This window comes from Bombina bombina, chromosome 3 (genome assembly GCF_027579735.1).
Source record: "Bombina bombina isolate aBomBom1 chromosome 3, aBomBom1.pri, whole genome shotgun sequence".
Taxonomy (NCBI): Eukaryota; Metazoa; Chordata; class Amphibia; order Anura; family Bombinatoridae; genus Bombina; species Bombina bombina.
The window spans coordinates 1,041,965,135-1,041,984,411 of NC_069501.1; the positions used below are offsets into that span (position 1 = coordinate 1,041,965,135).

At 34.5% G+C, this 19,277-nt stretch overlaps 1 protein-coding gene across 1 annotated transcript in view; it reads left to right on the plus strand.

The window, feature by feature from the left end:
• The window catches only part of RAPGEF3 (Rap guanine nucleotide exchange factor 3), a 379,471-nt gene that overhangs the window by 267,809 nt on the left and 92,385 nt on the right, over positions 1-19,277 (plus strand). Inside the window, exons 9-14 of the mRNA XM_053708263.1 lie at positions 1,324-1,470; positions 1,923-2,038; positions 3,292-3,380; positions 3,924-4,002; positions 9,477-9,627; positions 16,392-16,474. Of these exons, the coding sequence (XP_053564238.1) occupies positions 1,324-1,470; positions 1,923-2,038; positions 3,292-3,380; positions 3,924-4,002; positions 9,477-9,627; positions 16,392-16,474 (665 nt within the window). The remainder of the gene's footprint in view (positions 1-1,323; positions 1,471-1,922; positions 2,039-3,291; positions 3,381-3,923; positions 4,003-9,476; positions 9,628-16,391; positions 16,475-19,277) is intronic.

A 19,277-nucleotide genomic window follows, 5' to 3' on the forward strand; every position in this document is an offset into this window, starting at 1 on the left:
GCACAAGGTGTGCAATACTCAGAGACATGGCCAAGGTAAGAAAGGCTGAAAGACGACCACCACTGAACAAGACACACAAGCTGAAACGTCAAGACTGGGCCAAGAAATATCTCAAGACTGTTTTTTCTAAGGTTTTATGGACTGATGAAATGAGAGTGAGTCTTGATGGGCCAGATGGATGGGCCCGTGGCTGGATTGGTAAAGGGCAGAGAGCTCCAGTCCGACTCAGACGCCAGCAAGGTGGAGGTGGAGTACTGGTTTGGGCTGGTATCATCAAAGATGAGCTTGTGGGGCCTTTTCGGGTTGAGGATGGAGTCAAGCTCAACTCCCAGTCCTACTGCCAGTTTCTGGAAGAAACCTTCTTCAAGCAGTGGTACAGGAAGAAGTCTGCATCCTTCAAGAAAAACATGATTTTCATGCAGGACAATGCTCCATCACACGCGTCCAAGTACTCCACAGCGTGGCTGGAAAGAAAGGGTATAAAAGAAGAAAATCTAATGACATGGCCTCCTTGTTCACCTGATCTGAACCCCATTGAGAACCTGTGGTCCATCATCAAATGTGAGATTTACAAGGAGGGAAAACAGTACACCTCTCTGAACAGTGTCTGGGAGGCTGTGGTTGCTGCTGCACGCAATGTTGATGGTGAACAGATCAAAACACTGACAGAATCCATGGATGGCAGGCTTTTGAGTGTCCTTGCAAAGAAAGGTGGCTATATTGGTCACTGATTTGTTTTTGTTTTGTTTTTGAATGTCAGAAATGTATATTTGTGAATGTTGAGATGTTATATTGGTTTCACTGGTAAAAATAAATAATTGAAATGGGTATATATTTGTTTTTTGTTAAGTTGCCTAATAATTATGCACAGTAATAGTCACCTGCACACACAGATATCCCCCTAAAATAGCTATAACTAAAAACAAACTAAAAACTACTTCCAAAACTATTCAGCTTTGATATTAATGAGTTTTTTGGGTTCATTGAGAACATAGTTGTTGTTCAATAATAAAATTAATCCTCAAAAATACAACTTGCCTAATAATTCTGCACTCCCTGTAGATATATATATATATATATATATATATATATATATATATATATATATATATATATATATATATATATATATATATACACACACATATACACACACTCTACCAACTTTTTACAATTCTATTTCACATGACATACAATTAAATGAATAAAACATTACATCACAATGAAAGAACTGACATAGACCTGAGTGTTTGGGGCTCTAGTTTTTTATATGTTTTAAGTTTTGTCATTTATTTATCCTATCACATATATTTTCTGGATTAGGGCCTGGTTGCAACACTTCATGAGGGGGATGATTTTGGACAGTTGGCCCTTGTAAATGACGCTCCAAGAGCTGCTACTATTGTTTTACGAGAAGACAACTGCCATTTCTTACGTGTTGACAAACATGACTTCAATCGTATCCTTCGGGTCAGTATAAAACTTTGATAATAGCAATTATTACATGTAAAAATTTGTGAAACGCTAGGATTTACCAGTGGAACAAATAAAGGGGACTTTCAGTCATGAAGTATAAAATACTTCATGCTGAAAATTCCTTTATTTGTTTTAGCGCTGAGCGTCTCAGGCAGCACACGGCAGAAAGCTATTTTGCTGTGAGGTGACATTTCTACCTCTTAGCCAATAGGGTGCTTGCTATCCGGCATGGCGCCAGCTGGCCCGCACGGCTATTGGCTAAGAGGTGGAAACGTCACCTCACAGCAAAATAGCCTTCTGCCGTGGGCTGCCTGAGGAGCTTCCCCTTTATTTGGAACTGGTTTCACAAATGCTAGGATTTACCATCACTTTAAGATGCAGCACAGTTCATGTTTTTTTGCCATTAAACACAAAACACTAAATTACAACTGTTGTTTTACCTGCAGGATGTTGAGGCAAATACAGTGCGTCTAAAAGAACATGGCAAGGTGGTGTTGGTGCTAGAAAAAAGTCCACAAATTTCTGGAAATAATTTGCAGACACCAGCGCACAACAAACACAAGTAAGTGTTGTAAGTGGTTAAGAAAATGAACCATAAAGCGGTAGAAAGCATGAATTACTGTACATGCTGATGTTATTAAGGTATACAGGAAATTTAAGAATATCATAATAATAAAGCTGCACCTTTTATAAGAAGCCATCATAAACAATTAATTCAAATAGACTTTTTTGGGGATACCAAGTAGCATACAGTTCCACACTATTTTCATAGATCATAAAAATATCCCAGCTATGGAATGAAGGAAGATATTACACACATTATCATACTGAGAGAAAACAGTAGCAACTCTTAATAACCAAACATTATTATTACCCTGATTTTGATATTAAAACATGAAAAATGGATCTAACCTATTGCATGATAAATCACCAGGATTGAATGTAAACTTTAAAAGGGAACACATTTATTAAGCTGCATTAACAATTTTTGATGCTTTGCTGTGCATGATCGTATGAGTGAACCTGCAATCACAAATTTAAGAAGCAAAAATAGCTTCTTTATTCTATTCACCACCTCAGCTTTGTCGGGTTAAATCACTCCAATACTCGCTTGTTCAGAGTGATTGACATGCCCTGCTCTCTGGCAATTGGTTGTATGTGAGCAGGGGTCCAGGATTGCACAAGAGAATTCTTGTGCAATGATAAATGTTGCTATGCGATGCTGCATCACAAGTGGCGATTACAGGTGGGCAGGTGCTCTTCTTGAGAACTTGCCCGTTTGCAATGTTAATAATGTTTCCTTGAAGACTAGGTGTATTTGAAGAACATTACACAAAAATCCCAGTTTATTATACAATTTTGTATGTTTCTTCATCTGTCTGGGGTATTTTCTAAAAGTGATTAGCCTGATGAAAAGCACACATATAATTTATGTGGGTGACTCAAAGAAAAAGCACTAAAATTGATGTTTCAATTCAGTTCGTGTAAACAACTAGTATCGGCTTCAGCACCGAGATGTGCAAAGGGTAAGCAATGAAAGGGTTACAGTTTACATTGAGCAGGCTTATATTAGAGGTTTAAGTACATAATTCTGGAAACTTAAGCATTGCGACTTTTGAATGAGAGATTATTAATAATAATAATAATAATAATACTTAGGATATTTCCAGGCCTTTCAAAGATAAATGAAGCATTTTGCAAAAATAACTAATTACTAAGTTATAAGTTTTACTATGAGACACTTATTTAGTACTGATTTAGTATAACATTGTGTACTGTAAATCAGCGATCTGATTTTTAGTCCCTGTTTTATAGGTACACTGTCATGTCTGGGACAGCTGATAAAATCTTAGAACATCTGTTAGAAACCATGAGGTCGGATTCAACACCCAATAACCTAGAAGGTATGGAAAAACTGTGCACCTACATATATATACTCATCTGATGATGGATTACGCTATAATAGAATAAAACTTTAGGGCAAGATTACATACTAGCTCTAATGTTAATGTTGTAACAATAAAGTTTATGAAATGCATTCCTAGTTCCTACTCTTTATTACACATTTTGGTATCACATTAGAGAAACTTGGAATCAGTAAGACATTATTATATTTTAGATTTCTCCTTTAAAAGAAAATGAAACTAATACATTTTATAAGCATAGTATTGAGGTTATTCTCTGCCTCCCTCTACTCATGGGTGCTGCCATATTGAAACCTATGTTTCACTACATTGTAGTGCTAACCTGTTTGCACATGTGCAGCAACTCTCCTGCAGATACCTGCAGTGTAACTTAGGCTACAAAATGACAGCACAATAATGCCTATAATGTATTTAGTGTTTAATGTCCCTTTAAGAGAAATAATGTAGCAAAATATCTGATAACATAATTTTACTGACTGTCTCTCAGTGAACTAATGCTGGTGTTTTTCTGTTTTCTCACAGACTCACTTGCTGCAAATTTCCTTTTGACACACAGTATTTTTATGCCAACGTCTCAGCTGTGCCAGGCTCTGCTTCATCAGTATCCTACTAACCTCTACGTACAGGGGTTCTGGGTATCTCAAATTTTCCAAGAGAGGCACACAACAATTTTACAGCATGCTTAAAGGGACAGTCTACACCAGAATATATATTGTTTTAAAAGATAGATAATCCCTTTATTACCCATTCCCTAGTTTTGCATAACCAACACAGTTATATTAATACACTTTTTACCTCCATTATTATCTTGTATCTAAGCCTCTGCAAACTGCCCCCTTATTTCAGTTCTTTTGACAGACTTGCATTTTAGCAAATCAATGCTGGCTCCTAGGAACTCCACATGCGTGAGCACAGTGTTATCTATATGAAACACATGAACTAACACCCTCTAGTGGTGAAAAACTGTTAAAATGCCCTGAGCTAAGAGGAGGCCTTCAAGGGCTTAGAAATTAGCATATGAACCTCCTAGATTTAGCTTTTAACTAACAATACCAAGAGAACAAAACAAAATTGGTGATAGAAGTAAACTGGAAAATTGTTTAAAATGACATGCCCTATCTGAATAATGAAAGTTTGTTTTGGACTACTAGACTGTCCCTTTAAGTTTGTGTAAACAACAGTTATTTTCAAACACAATGGAGATTTTTTTTTTTACTGAGAAAAAAAAATAGTACTATTTTTATACTATTCTAGATCATTTTATAAAAAAATAAGCAGATACAATATCCATTAACTAAACATAGGACTCTGACATAGATGTAAATAAAACGTTTATTACATATTTTAAATATATTTACGTGACTATTTTGCTAATTTTCTTAAAAAAACTACCAAGTTGCTTAACATTTAATTCAAATTGGTTTTACGTTTACAACTAATACCTGACAACATTTTTCATGCACTTGTAAAATGGTAGGAAGTATATAAACCTAGTGAAAAATTAAAGCCGGACAAACTTTACACCAGCCAACTTGGTTAATGCTTTAAGTTTAAGTTTAGCCCAAGCCTTTTAAAGGACTGTTGAAAGCTAAGTTCATGTACAGGAAATAATTGTATTTACAGTCCAGCATCGCTAGTCTTTTTCAAGATTTATAGCTGTTTTATTTTGAAGGCGGCATTTAAAACTCCCACTGAATGTGTTCTATAGGACATAACACCTTGTAATTACAAGACTTTTCTTTGTCTTGTAATAACGTAACATTAGCCATATGTGAAAACTCTCTGAATATATTGACACTATGCTTGCTGCAATTATTTTCCAATGACAAACTCGTACCTTCTAGAACGTGTTACTTGAATAGACAAAAACTTGCATTGCACTTTGCCATATCAAGTTACATTTACTGAGGTTAATTTGAGTTTGATATGTAGCAGACTTACGGCTAGATTACCAGTTTTGCGGTATGAGTGAGAAAGCATCGTTAAGGCTCATAACGCTGCTTTTTCACTACTGCTGGTATTACGAGTCTTGCAGATTTAGGAGCACTGCACACTTTTTTGGCCATACCGCAAATTAACTTAGCAATTTGCGTAAAGTCTTTTTTCAATGGGACTTCCATAGCGCCGGTATTACAAGCTTTTTCTGGGAGGCCAAAAAGTGAGCGGTACAGCCTATCCCGCAAGATTTGTAACGCAATCTAAAGTCAGTAGTTATGTGTTTTATGCTACAAAGCTGTAGCATAAAACTCATAACTAAAGTGCTAAAAAGTACACTAACACCCATAAACTACCTATTAACCCCTAAACTGAGGCCCTCCCACATCGCAAACACTAAAAAATTTTTATTAACCCCTAATCTGCCACTCCGGACTTCACTACTATAATAAACATATTAACCCCTAAACCACCGCACTCCCGACTCGCAAACACTAGTTAAATATTATTAACCCCTAATCTACCGCCCCTAAAATTGCAGCCACCTACCTACATTTATTAACCCCTAATCTGCCGCCCCCAACGTCGCTGCCACTATACTAAATTTATTAACCCCTAAACCTAAGTCTAACTCTAACACCCCCTAACTTTAATATAATTAAAATAAATCTAAACAAAACCTACTATCATTACCTAAATAATTCCTATTTAAAACTAAATACTTATCTAGAAAATTAACCCTAAGCTTGCTACAATATAACTAATAGTTACATTGTAGCTAGCTTAGAGTTTATTTTTATTTTACAGGCAAGTTTGTATTTATTTTAACTAGGTAGAATAGTTACTAAATAGTTGTTAACTATTTACTAACTACCTAGTTAAAATAAATACAAATTTACCTGTAAAATAAAACTTAACCTGTCTTACACTAACACCTAACATTACACTACAAATAAATAAATTAAATTAATTAAATAAAATTACCTAAATTACAACAAAAAAACCCACTAAATTACACAAAATAAAAAAAGAAATGATCAGATATTTAAACTAATTACAACTAATCTAATAACCCTATCAAAATAAAAAAGCCCCCCCAAAATAAAAAAACCCTAGCCTAAACTAAACTACCAATAGCCCTTAAAAGGGCCTTTTGCGGGGCATTGCCCCAAAGAAATCAGCTCTTTTACCTGTAAAAAAAATAAAAACAACCCCCCAACAGTAAAACCCACCACCCACACAACCAACCCCCCAAATAAAATCCTAACTAAAAAAAACCTGTGTATGATAATCATGTGACATTGAACCAATATATATTGTTATAATTCAAGGGAGATATATCAGTCAGACATATAGCCGCTCTTGGGTTTAAGGAAATAACATATGAGATACTGTATGCTGGTACAACCCACATATTCTATAAATTTGTATAAACTAGTACAGTGATTTTTAACCTTTTTTTTGCCGTGGCACACTTTTTTACATTAAAAAATCCTGTGGCACACCACCATCCCAAAATTTTAAAAAAAAAGCACACATTGTAGCCTAATACAGCATATATATATACACATACACACTAACACACACATACTGTATGTATTGTGCTGTTATGCCATGCCTCCTACAAACTACCCCTGCACTGGGAGTAAAAAACAAGCAAAGTTTAAAAAATATGTCACCCTGTTGTCAGTCTGCCGTGGCACACCTGAGGATCTCTCACGGCACACTGGTTGAAAAACACTGAACTAGTATACCGAATGCTTACTAATGATTAAAAAAAAACTGAAGGAGCGTCAAACCCTTATAGTAAAGTTGCCGTTGTAAAAATTTGCTTCCCTCTTACTTGGGCACAGGGGACATATGAAAATCTTAGATGTCGCTAAAAACCTAGTGTCTCCATTCAGGGGTGTAGGGATTAAGAAGTGTAGCAAAGCGTACCACCCCGGCCGTAGGTGGCACCACAAAGCAGCACAAGTATCAGTGACAGCATTGTCATCAGTGCACATGAGACACATAATTGTGTTATTTAATTAAAGCTCTTTGTAAACACACATATAAACAATATGTAGATAGGAATCTATGTTTCCCTCAATCACACTAAACAGCATCTTGTAGTTATGCATGGGATCAGAACATGGTCCTCTCTGTTTAAAATTAATAACCATGATGTGTATAATGCGTAGGTAATTGCTGGAGTTTAAGTAGGATTGTGACATAGTAATACATGGGATATAGGTTCCCCATCTATCTTTAAATGGTCTTTCCCATGATAGAACGCAACTTAGTCATATGAGCATTGTAGTGAGATAATACTGCAATATATGACTGAGAATTGGCTTTTTATATAAATAGAGAGTGAATGTGTAACTGGTGTAATAGTAATAAAGATACTTGAACCTTATATACATCAGCATAGCAACACTGGTTATACGTAAATTTTCTTAAAAATGCTAATAATATACAATAAAAAGACTAAATCTATAACCCTTATAGGGCTCATTATATATGAATAGCGTTTAAACCAAAACAGTGTATAAACAAACATAATCCGTTATATAACTTGTCCCACCATTTTAAGAGTGTTATTTGCACAATATACTATACAAAATTACAAAGAAAACATAACGAGCCAAACATGTAAGGTATCAAATTAAGTCCACATTTATAAGTCTCTGTATTTATAGTAAACATTTTAACTGGAGGGATAAAGAATAGACAACACACTTTAAAAATTTAGAACCAAGTAACTTGGCTGACATCTCTTACTGCTTACTTTTCTAAAGTCAACAGATTTTAGTCTATCCCTAATTTGTTATAAAGCTCAGTCCCATAAATGAGACGACTCACAGGGGGATCTAGGCTATTAGGAAGAGTTGTTAGCTTATGAGAGCCTAAATGTTCCGTTTAAGTAGGATTGTGACATAGTAATACATGGGATATAGTTGTTAGCTTATGAGAGCCCAAATGTTCCGTCTGGATCTTGGAGTCTTCAGACGTTATGCGTGTCCGCGTGGTTGCTGTCCTTAGAAGTAAGTTTATTGCAATCAGGTGAGTAGGCTTGAAAAGGTTTCCGGTAAGATTGTACTAAATATCGGCATTGTGGCTATATCAGTTGGAGAATGTGGGAGCTCCCCATCAATGCTAATTTCCAGATCATCTGCGGCAGATTCTGTGGTGAGAAAGTCCCCCGCTGCTGTGACACATGGCTGGCAGCTTTCATAGTGACCGGACAGATCCGGAGGGCATTCTGGAACCGGTTTCTTTACCTTTAATAAGCCATATAATGATCTTTCCAGTTCCTTCTTATGGTTATTCAGAATCCAGAGTATCTGGGCTTCCCACCTGTCCAGCGCTGCCACAATGTGAAAAGGATCGGAGCAGTAATGGGTAGACATCTCCAGTCATATGTAAGAAAGCCTTCGTATTGTCTGGGTTGTAGTTATGTATAAACAGTCTTTTCTCGACTGGTATACCTCCTTGTTAGGCTGGGGGGGTGCCGAGAACCTCAAAATGTCTGCCACCAAAGGCCTCAGCGGTCAAGTTCAGGGGGATACCTTCATATAGACACCAGATAAGGTATCATTGAGTTCCTCAAAACTCGCTGTTGATGAATAAAAAAAAATTGTGGCTGGATGGTTCAGTAGTATATAGATAATCGGTGGTATATCTGTTTAAGTTCAGGAGCTCCTGAAAGTGCGGCCAGTCATGGCCACTGCCTAGACACGCCCCCAGAGTATGCAATTTTAAACTTTCTAATTTCATTCTGTTATTTAATTTGCTTTATTCTCTTGGTATCCTTTGTTGAAATGTAAATGTAGATAGGCTTAATGGCCCTCAGGGGCGTGTATGTGTTTTTAGCACGCTATGGCAGCAGTGTTTGCAACTTTGTTTTACTACAAATATTGTTGGAAACGCTGCTGCCACAGAATGTAAAAGACACATGCACACCCCTGAGGTCCTATAATTCTAAGTTTACACTTCAACAAAGAATACCAAGAGATCTAAGCAATTTGATAATTGAAGTAAATTGTGAGTTTAAATGTTTTTGATCTATTTAAACTATGAAACTTTAATTTTTACTTTACTTTCCCTTTAATGCTTTTTTGTGTTAATATGATAACCACCTTAACAGCTACCCAGATTTCACATGGAGCCATCTGAAGTAAATGAGCCTGAAAAGGCAAACTACTCCCTTCACAAGAGGCAAAACGTTCTGAGACTCGTTAGTCTATGGGTTACTCTTTATGGGAGACTACTTGATTCTGAGCCAAGTGCCAAAAGCTTTCTGGAGGTAAATGACATGTTATAAATGTAAATGAGCTAATCCTAGTTATCATGGCAATATGTTTTGGTTGGAACAAGTCACATTAGGATCAGAATTAACCATTTGTTTGCACATATTTGTTTTTGGACAAATGCTGCTACGTAGATGATCTATAATTTATCATATATTCTCCAAGTCAGATTTAGACAACCCACATGGACAAGCGATTACATAAATGATGTAGTTGAGTCTAAAGTTTAAGGGATACCTAATGAAATAGTTTTAACTGTATATGGTGCACCCAATACATTGATAACATATCCTTTATCACCATAGTTTTCTAGTGTATCTGGATTCTTTTTATTTTATTTCATGCTCTAATTATATTTGACCTGATAAACTGTTATGATACAAAGATAGCTTTGAATATTTTTCTTATATACAGTAATGTGCAAAAGATTTAGTCAGGTGTGAAATAATGCTGCAAAAAAGAAATTGAAGGCAGCACCCGGGAGGCACTTATAAAAGTAAAACAAAACAAATTTTATTTGAACATATTTAAAACCAGGCACACAACAACAGGCTCCTTACGCGTTTCATGCCGCAAATGGGCACTTAATCATAGGAATGGGTGGTTCGTTTAGACACCCCCTACTTAAAGGTAGGAGTGACTCAACAAAACACCTGAAGAATAATTAAAACATAATACAATTAAAAAAAGACATGTCTAATAGAACATGGTATTGTAATACATTGGAGAAGGAAAAGTGCCTATTAGTTAATCTGTGTACAAATTCTATTTAAGTTAACACTATATGACAGAAACCCAAAAGTATTCAATTCAAACGTAAACGTATGCTACCAGAACACAAATACGGCACTTACAAATGTTGTTAAACTAAACAGAATCAATAGCAAAAGAGAAAAGAGATTGTATTTGATACAATATATAGCATATGCACATATACAAAATAGAAGAACATAGACATATATTATTGTTCAATGTGTCGTTTGTTTAAGTACATATTATTTCTTTAAAGGCTATTGCATGCAAGTGGCAAAATTCATAATTTAATTGCCAAGTGGTGAGACTCTTCATTTGGAAAAAAAGAGGTTTAAAGAAAGAGGTTTAAAGGAACAGAGACAGCGGCAATCATTGAACAAAGAATACAACTATCAAGTCCTGAACACCATTGCATTATATTAATATAACTCCATAAGAAACCTAGTTCGATAGCGAATGTTATAACCTACACCTCTAAACATGTAAAAACATAGGTCAGTGCAACATTATGCAAAACATAGTTACAAAAAGTAAAAAATAAAAAATAATATTAATGAATATCAAAAGTACATATGAAAAGAACATATAAGATGTTGCATTGCATTTGACGTAAATGAAAGAGGATACTATAATGTTTAACAGACATACACAGTGATACCAGAAAGGGATGATAATTTAGATAAAAGCTAATATATAAATGTATCTTTCTGTCTGAAATAAAGATCTATGCTGGAAACTAATGTGAACGTTATAAATATTGTCCACACAGGTAGATGCAAATCCTATTCTACAAATAGACTCATGTCCCATTCCTTATTGATACCACTAGGAGCAATGGTTCTTAATTCATAAATCCAGAACATTTCTTGTTTTAATAATAGCTTATTTCTATCCCCTCCTCTGATTGGTCTTCTCACTATATCAATGACTTTTACCCCCATGTTAAACTTGTTGTTCATATGTACAGAAAAATGATGTCTGGCGATAGCTGAATCTTTATTAAAATTAATGCTGCAAAGTAAAAATAGACATGCTAATAGTTTATTTTTTTATCAATTAACAAAATGCAAAGTGGGCGAACAGAAGTAAAATCTAATTAAATCAATATTTGGTGTGAAGATAGAAAAGAACAGAGGGGCGCCTCATGTGTAGTATCGTCAGGAATGTGTGAAACTTCAAATCATAAACAAGCCAAATGTGTACTCACATACTCCAGAAGAACACTTATGTGCTGGTAGTAGCAGGCTGCAGATTTACACAGGCGTGACAGCTCACCCACAATCAAAGGCAATTTCTCTGCTGAATTTCCAAATGGGTACTCACATTTTAGATGAGCACACCAGTGTGCTAGTAGGAGCAGGCTGGCAATTTTGGAGAGGTATGTCAGCTCACCCCAAGACACCCGGATCGACTGTGTATCAGGAATGTAGCAGTTCCAAAAGGTTGTCTCTCATTTGTTAGTCAAAAAGGCAGGTAAGTAAGATATATCCACTCAGTAAAAAAATATATATTTTTTAAAAAGTAAAAATATATATTTATTAAAAACCAAAGTTCATAAAACAACACAATTAGAGGGGGAAACTCCCTAATTGATCCTGAACACCTGTGAGCTCTCAAGATTTTTAACCACCTAAGGGGAGGTGTATGTTAGTCAGATAGTAGTTATAAGGCAGAGTTAGGAGTAGAAATGTAAGCAAGGATAGAGGCGCCTATGGTGCAGGTAAATGGTGGTACAATGAGTGCTAATAGCCCACTCTAACACAATGTACTCACATTTATTGAAGGCACTCACTTGTGCCTATAGAGGCAGGCTGTATTTTAGCAGCAATCCAGCTGGCTGTAACCGGGTGGAAAGGCTGGTTCGTGGGTGTCAGAGTGCAGGAACTCTATAGTAGCATAGCAAGGTGGTACCAAAATAACACTGAGAGTGGATGCATAATAAAAAATGGATTTATTTAAAACATATTAAAAAAGTTATTCCACTCATCACAGTGTTAAAAACAGCTGGTACATCAGGAATACATGCGACGCGTTTCTCAGTTACAACTGTTTCATCAGGCAAGAGTTAGGAGTAGGATGCATTATATGCCTGAGGAAACGGTTGTAGAACCGAGAAACGTGTTGCATGTTTAAGGGGGTCACTGTTAATACCCCTTATCCACTTGTTCAACACTATTGTGTTGTTTTATGAACTTTGGTTTTTAATAAATATATATTTTTACTTTTTTTAAAAAAAAAATATTTTTTTACTGCGTGGATATATCTTACTTACCTGCCTTTTTGACTAGCAAATGAGAGACAACCTTTTGGAACTGCTACATTGCTGATACACAGTCGATCTGGGTGTCTTGGGGTGAGCTGACATACCTCTCCAAAATTGCCAGCCTGCTCCTACTAGCAAACTGGTGTGCTCAACTAAAATAAGTGTGCTTCTGGAGTATGTGAGTACATATTTGGCTTGTTTATGATTTGAAGTTTCACACATTCCTGATGATACTACACATGAGGCACCCCTCTGTTCTTTTCTATCTTCCATAGTATATCCGGACCTGTCGGTGAGGAGGAGGCAGCCAACACAGATATTTATCTGCTCTTGATTGAAAGAGGAATTTTCTTGTTTATATTTTTAGGAAATCTCTGATTTCTAGTAATATAACATTGTCATACACATAAGTTGCATATTCAATAATGCATTGTTATTTATACTAGCACCTTATTCTATCTTAATATATTGTTCTTATCTAATATAATCTAGCATGCATTCATAGATACCAAACACGAGTATACTACTTATATTTTAGAAGATGTCTTTAAAGATGAATTTTTATGAGGGACCAGTAGTATCAATCAATAAAATACATATGTCTATCTGACTTATTCTGTATATCAGCTTATTCAATATATTGGTACATATTTAATTTTCTAGTCACATCTTATATGATAGATATACATGAGTATTATAGTTATGTATTAATACATGTCTCAACAGTGTTTAAGACATGGGTTCAACATCTATGCATTTATATATTAGCTTATAGTATCTTATTTGGAAACCTCATCTTCACATCAGATTCCTCCCTGTAATGTTCACTAGATTTCTGGAAAACAAATAAAAATGTATTTATTTTGAAATAACTTAAACATTTATATATACCAATGCAGTTATTCATTTAATTTATTACAAACCTGAAATGTATTTCTCAGCTCCATGGATATATACATTTTTATACAATACTGAGGTATATCTTACTGAATTTTAAACATAAGTTGTACTTTAAAAATGAATTTCATTTACAATGCAACATGTGTTTCTGCTTTCTCCTGCTATTTTCCATTTAGACGTATGTCTGAGCTTAGTGTATTTGACTCAGCAGGTACCAATTTGTATCGAACTGTGAATGGTCACTTCCCCCTGTAAGATTGGTTCTTCTCTGCATACACTTAAGCCTCAAAGGCCCATCTCAGACATTATGTCTGTATATCTCCACATGGGGTCATTACCTGATAATTTTTATTACATAGAAGAGGTATCTTCTGTTAAAATGACATCTTGAGTTTTACAAGTGTCTATTTCTTTTGCTCTTCACATCTGTGTTTCAGAACAAGAGGGGGCTGCCTCACAAACAGTTTCACAAATAAAATGAATTATTATTCTTATCATGTATAAATAATACATATATATATATAAAATATATAAAATATATAAAATATATATATATATATATATATATATATATATATATATATATATATATATATATATATATATATATATATATTATTTAATAACACTCAAAGCTATCCTGACACTGACTACTACATCAACCTTGCTGATGCAGTATAACTACCTCATGTTTTGAGGCTGTTCCTCATCCAGTTTTATTGCTCCTACACAGCTGTTTCTGTTGTTTTAGTTAATGATTGTGTTTCAAACTACATATTAAATTGATGATCATCAGCACTATTTGGTATAATTGTTTAATCATGCACCTGACTATCTGCCTACAAAATCCCTGACTATCTGCAAGTGTACCTAGAAGAACTGTACCTAGGAGAATGGGAAAAGAGGAGGAGAATTTTACAGTCAAACTTGCCCAATTTTAGGCACAATTTTTGAATGATAAAAAGAGGAATAAGGAGAATAGCAATGATAAATCTTGCCAATTCTAATTTAAAATGTTTAATCATGCATAGTGAGAAAACTTTGCAATATACCTTTATTATGTATTTTGTTTCTTTTTCCTGTAATTTAACTCTGAAAATTATGGCCTTTCTAATTATATTGAATTTATATAAAGTAAAGTAGGTGCCACCATGTTGTAACTTAAATCGCCTAGATTTAAAAACTTGTTCTTATCTCATATCCTCCGCTAAAGCCAATTAGTAACAGTTATAAATGATTAATTTACTATTTCACAGGGTTGAAAGTCCTTTTAACATTACTATATTCCATACAGCTGTTGTTTGCACACTTTAGTGACTCTTTTATATCTGTCTGTAATTGTCTTCAGCAGAGAGAATATAAAGTGAATGTATCATTGTTCCCCCCCCCCCCCCCCGGTGCGTTCAGCCCCTTTGCACAAATGTCACGCCCCGGGGGGGGGGGGGGGGGACAAGGATTAGTGGATTGCAGATTCGGCATCTGTCAATCAATTGAGCAATGTGGCGGGCAGAATAGCGGTGTTTATCGTTATAGCATTAAAAGGTTAAAATCCGAGGATATTAATAAATAGTACAAATTTGATGAATGAAAGTCTGCCTAATTTTCTTAATTCTATCCTATGACGTGAGCGAGTACGCTCAACATTCACTTTAAATAAGGGTAATCAAGGATTCACGACTGTGCCTATTACTTTATAGAAACTAAAACTTTACACTTTTTCTTCAATATTTAAAGCAAAATAAAACTAATATCCTTTAAAAAATAAAAAAAGATATCTGCATATCATTGGCAGGCTAATCTTTGTTTTGAATACTATTTAAAAACCCTTTAAAAGTCCTGTGATTGGCATGTCCATCTTACCATGTCTAATTCATTTAAAGGACCATAGACTTCTTTTTAGTTACAGGGACAGTCTACTTCAAAATGTTTTTTGTTTAAAAAGATAGACAATCCCTTTATTACCCATTCCACAGTTTTGCATAACCAACACTGATAAATTAATAAACTTTTTACCTCTATAATTACCTGTATTTAAGCTACTGCAGTGCAGACTACCCCTTTTCTCAGTGGGTTTTACAATCTTGAATTATAGACAATCAGTGCTGGTTCTTGCATTACCATTATCAATCTCCACGGGAGTGAGCAAAATGTTATCTATATGGCACACATGAACAAGCACTGCCTAGCTGTTGTTCAAGATTTAAAAAGCACTGAGATAAGGGTGGCCTATGGGGCTTAGAAATAGGCAAACTTATATAGTCTATAAAGTAAATTAATATAAAAGTGCTGGTTATGCAAAGCTGGAGAATAGGTAGTAGATGTGTTGTCTATATTTTCAAACAATATAAAAAAATAAAGTGGACTGTCTCTTTAATTAGCTAGTCAGTATTTTATTAGGAGGGAAGCAGCCTATGCCACATTTCTGCATTTTTGTCTCTCTTTCTGCCAGCTGCACAAATGACTGTGGACCAATCAGAGCCTGCAGAGTTTGAACTGTATTCTTCTTATTTGTAGGATTTTGTTTATGTGTTAGCCCCTGAATATTTATAGGCAGAAAATGACAATAATTGATGACACAGATGTAGGGCATTTGTCTAGGGATAAAGTAACAAATTCCATTCCTTAAAACGTATAACGCAGAGGGAATTGCTGACTAAAATATATATATATATATATATATATATATATATATATATATATATAATTTAATTGTATTTGTTGTTTCCTTCCATTTTTACAGAAAAATATATATATATATATATATATATATATATATATATATATATATATATATATATATATATATTATTTAATTGTATTTGTTGTTTCCTTCCATTTTTACAGAAACTCTCTGAATCTGTTAGTAGAGATCCTCATCTCTTTGGTTTCTTACGGGAAAATGTTCAGGACAGACGAAAGACCAGAACGTAAGTTTTAAAATTTCTTTAATTTCTTGCATTCCCTTTCCTACATAAAAGGAACACTTTTTCTTCAGGCTCAAAATGGACATTGTGCTTAATCTTTTTCAATAATAAATATAAATGAGGTTAAACAATGTATCTTTTACCATATGAAATAAACAAATAAATTGTTTCATTTTAAAATAATTCAAGCAGAGAATGCATGTTGCATACTTAGGTATTTGTTTCTTAATAACAAGTATTGACAAATCCCAAGTTTGTATTGGTTGGCTTAGATATACCATCATAAGCCTAATAAAAAATGTACCCTTAAAAAAATATAAAACAAACAATTATATATATATTAAAATATCCTTAAAAAAAATAAGAAAGAAAACAAATAAAATGTTATTTTAACTTCTCATCTGTTACACTTTAAAGATGAATAACAGAATAATATTAACTACTCTGGATTGAAAATCAAATGTTTTCCTTTATGGTGTACGTCATACAAAAGCACAAACAGAACACGTGAGAGCAAGTGACGTTTCCTATATATTATTAGTAATAAATAGCAAGACAAGTACTTCTCTAATCTACAGAGATGGTTCATTCTAGGTTGGTGCTCCTATATGACTATATGAAGTTCAGCAGAGGGAAAGCTCATTATAGACAATAGTCTGAAGAACACAGGCTTAACAAACAAGCGTAGACATTGTATTAGAACATTTCAAGGGCTTCTGAGTTCATCATTAAAATGCATTAGGAAAAAATGATCTGTAAACAGTAAAACTTGTATATTGTTTTTGTTTTACTAATGCTCGTAAGTCAAAATTAAACTTTCATGATTCAGATAGAATATGCTGTTTTAAGAGACTTTACAATTCTCTTCAATTATCAGATTTTGCACAGTCTTTTTTTACATGCACACTTTCTGAGGCACCAGCTGAGCATACGCACAAGTACAGCTGATGGCTGTTACATGACACGTACTGGCAAATGAGGAAAAATACATTTGTCAGAAAAACTGCTGCTTATTTGAAATTCAGAGCGTTATAACATTGTCTTTTTATTATGCACTGAATTATCCAATTCCACTGTAGTTAAAGGGACAGTCTACAATAGAATTTGTATTGTTTTAAAAGATACATAATCCCTTTATTACCCATTCCCCAGTTTTGCATAAGCAACACAGTTATATTAATATACGTTTTACCTCTGTGATTACCTTGTATCTAAGCATCGTCTGACAGCCCCCTGGTCACATGAATTTTTATTTATTATCTATTGACTTGCATTTTAGCCAATTAGTGCTGTGTTGTTCTGACTCTTAAATAACTCCACGGCCGTGAACATAATGTTATCTATATGGCCCACATGAACTAGTAGTCTCCTGTTGTGAAAAGCTAATTAAAAAGCATGTGATAAGAGGCTGTGTGTAGTGGCTTAGAAACAGGCAGATATTTAGAGGTTTAAATGTTATAAAGTATATTAATATAACAATGTTGGTTGTGCAAAGCTGGGGAATGGGTAGTAAAGGTATTTTCTATCTTTTTAAACAATAACAATTTTAGTGTTGACTGTCCCTTTAAGGAGATTCTTAAAGAGACATGCAACTCTTTTTTGTACATATGTATAACATATAACAGCAAATTAATATTACTTTGCAAAATACATGCATGCAATAAATGTTTAAAAAACATTTATATTGTTATTTTGTGCAACATTTCCATTGATATTCAGTTCAAGAATATACTCCTTTAAAAGCGTTTTACTTTATTGTGGGCCAGATTATAAGTGGAGCGGTATTTAACGCTCCCACTCAAGCACTAACTCAGCTAGAAGTAAGCTTTTTGTGCGCGTCAGGTAGCACTTGTGTTACAAGTTGAAAGTAAAAGGTTTCACTTGCACGTCAACCCGATGAGAGTAAAAAATCCAAGGTTAGAATATTGTAATCTCTTTCACGAATTCCTCCATAAAAGTCAATGGAGCAAAAAATGTGGGAGAAAAACACCATCCTCTCGGGCAAACCTGATTGCATATTCTCAAGTGCACTAACCCAACATGAAAATATTAATATTTCACATTCCAATATTCTTCACATAGCAAAATATGTTCTATTTATTCATAAATACATATTTAAAGTGATTGTAAAGTTTAATGAATAAGTGCCCGGTATCTAAAAATTATCTTAAAAACAGGGGCACTTTCATTCATTAAACTTTACAAAGACGCTTATTTTTTAAAATACTTACCTTTGCGTTATGGTAAACATAATGCCGATCCTCCGATTATTGTTAGATACTGGGCACTTATTCATTAAACTTTACAATTACTTTAAATATATTTATGATGGTATTTTAGTATAATATATATCTATACCTATGTACACTCACCGGCCACTTTATTAGGTACACCTGTTCAATTGCTAATCAGCCAATCACATGGAAGCAACTCAATGCATTTAGGCATCTAGACAAGGTGAAGACGACTTGCTGAAGTTCAAACCGAGCATCAGAATGGGAAAGAAAGGTGATTTAAGTGACTTTGAACGTGGCTGGTCTGAGTATTTAGAAAACTGCTGATTTACTGGGATTTTTATGCACAGCCATCTCTAGGGTTTACAGAGAATGGTCTGAAAAAGAGATAGTATCCAGTAAGCGGCAGTTATGTGAATGACAATGCCTTGTTGATGTCAGAGGTTAGATGAGAATGGGCAGACTGGTTTGAGATGATAGAAAGGCAACAGTAACTCAAATAACCACTCATTACAACCAAGGTATGCAGAATACCATCTCTGAACGCACAACACGTCGAACCTTGAAACAGA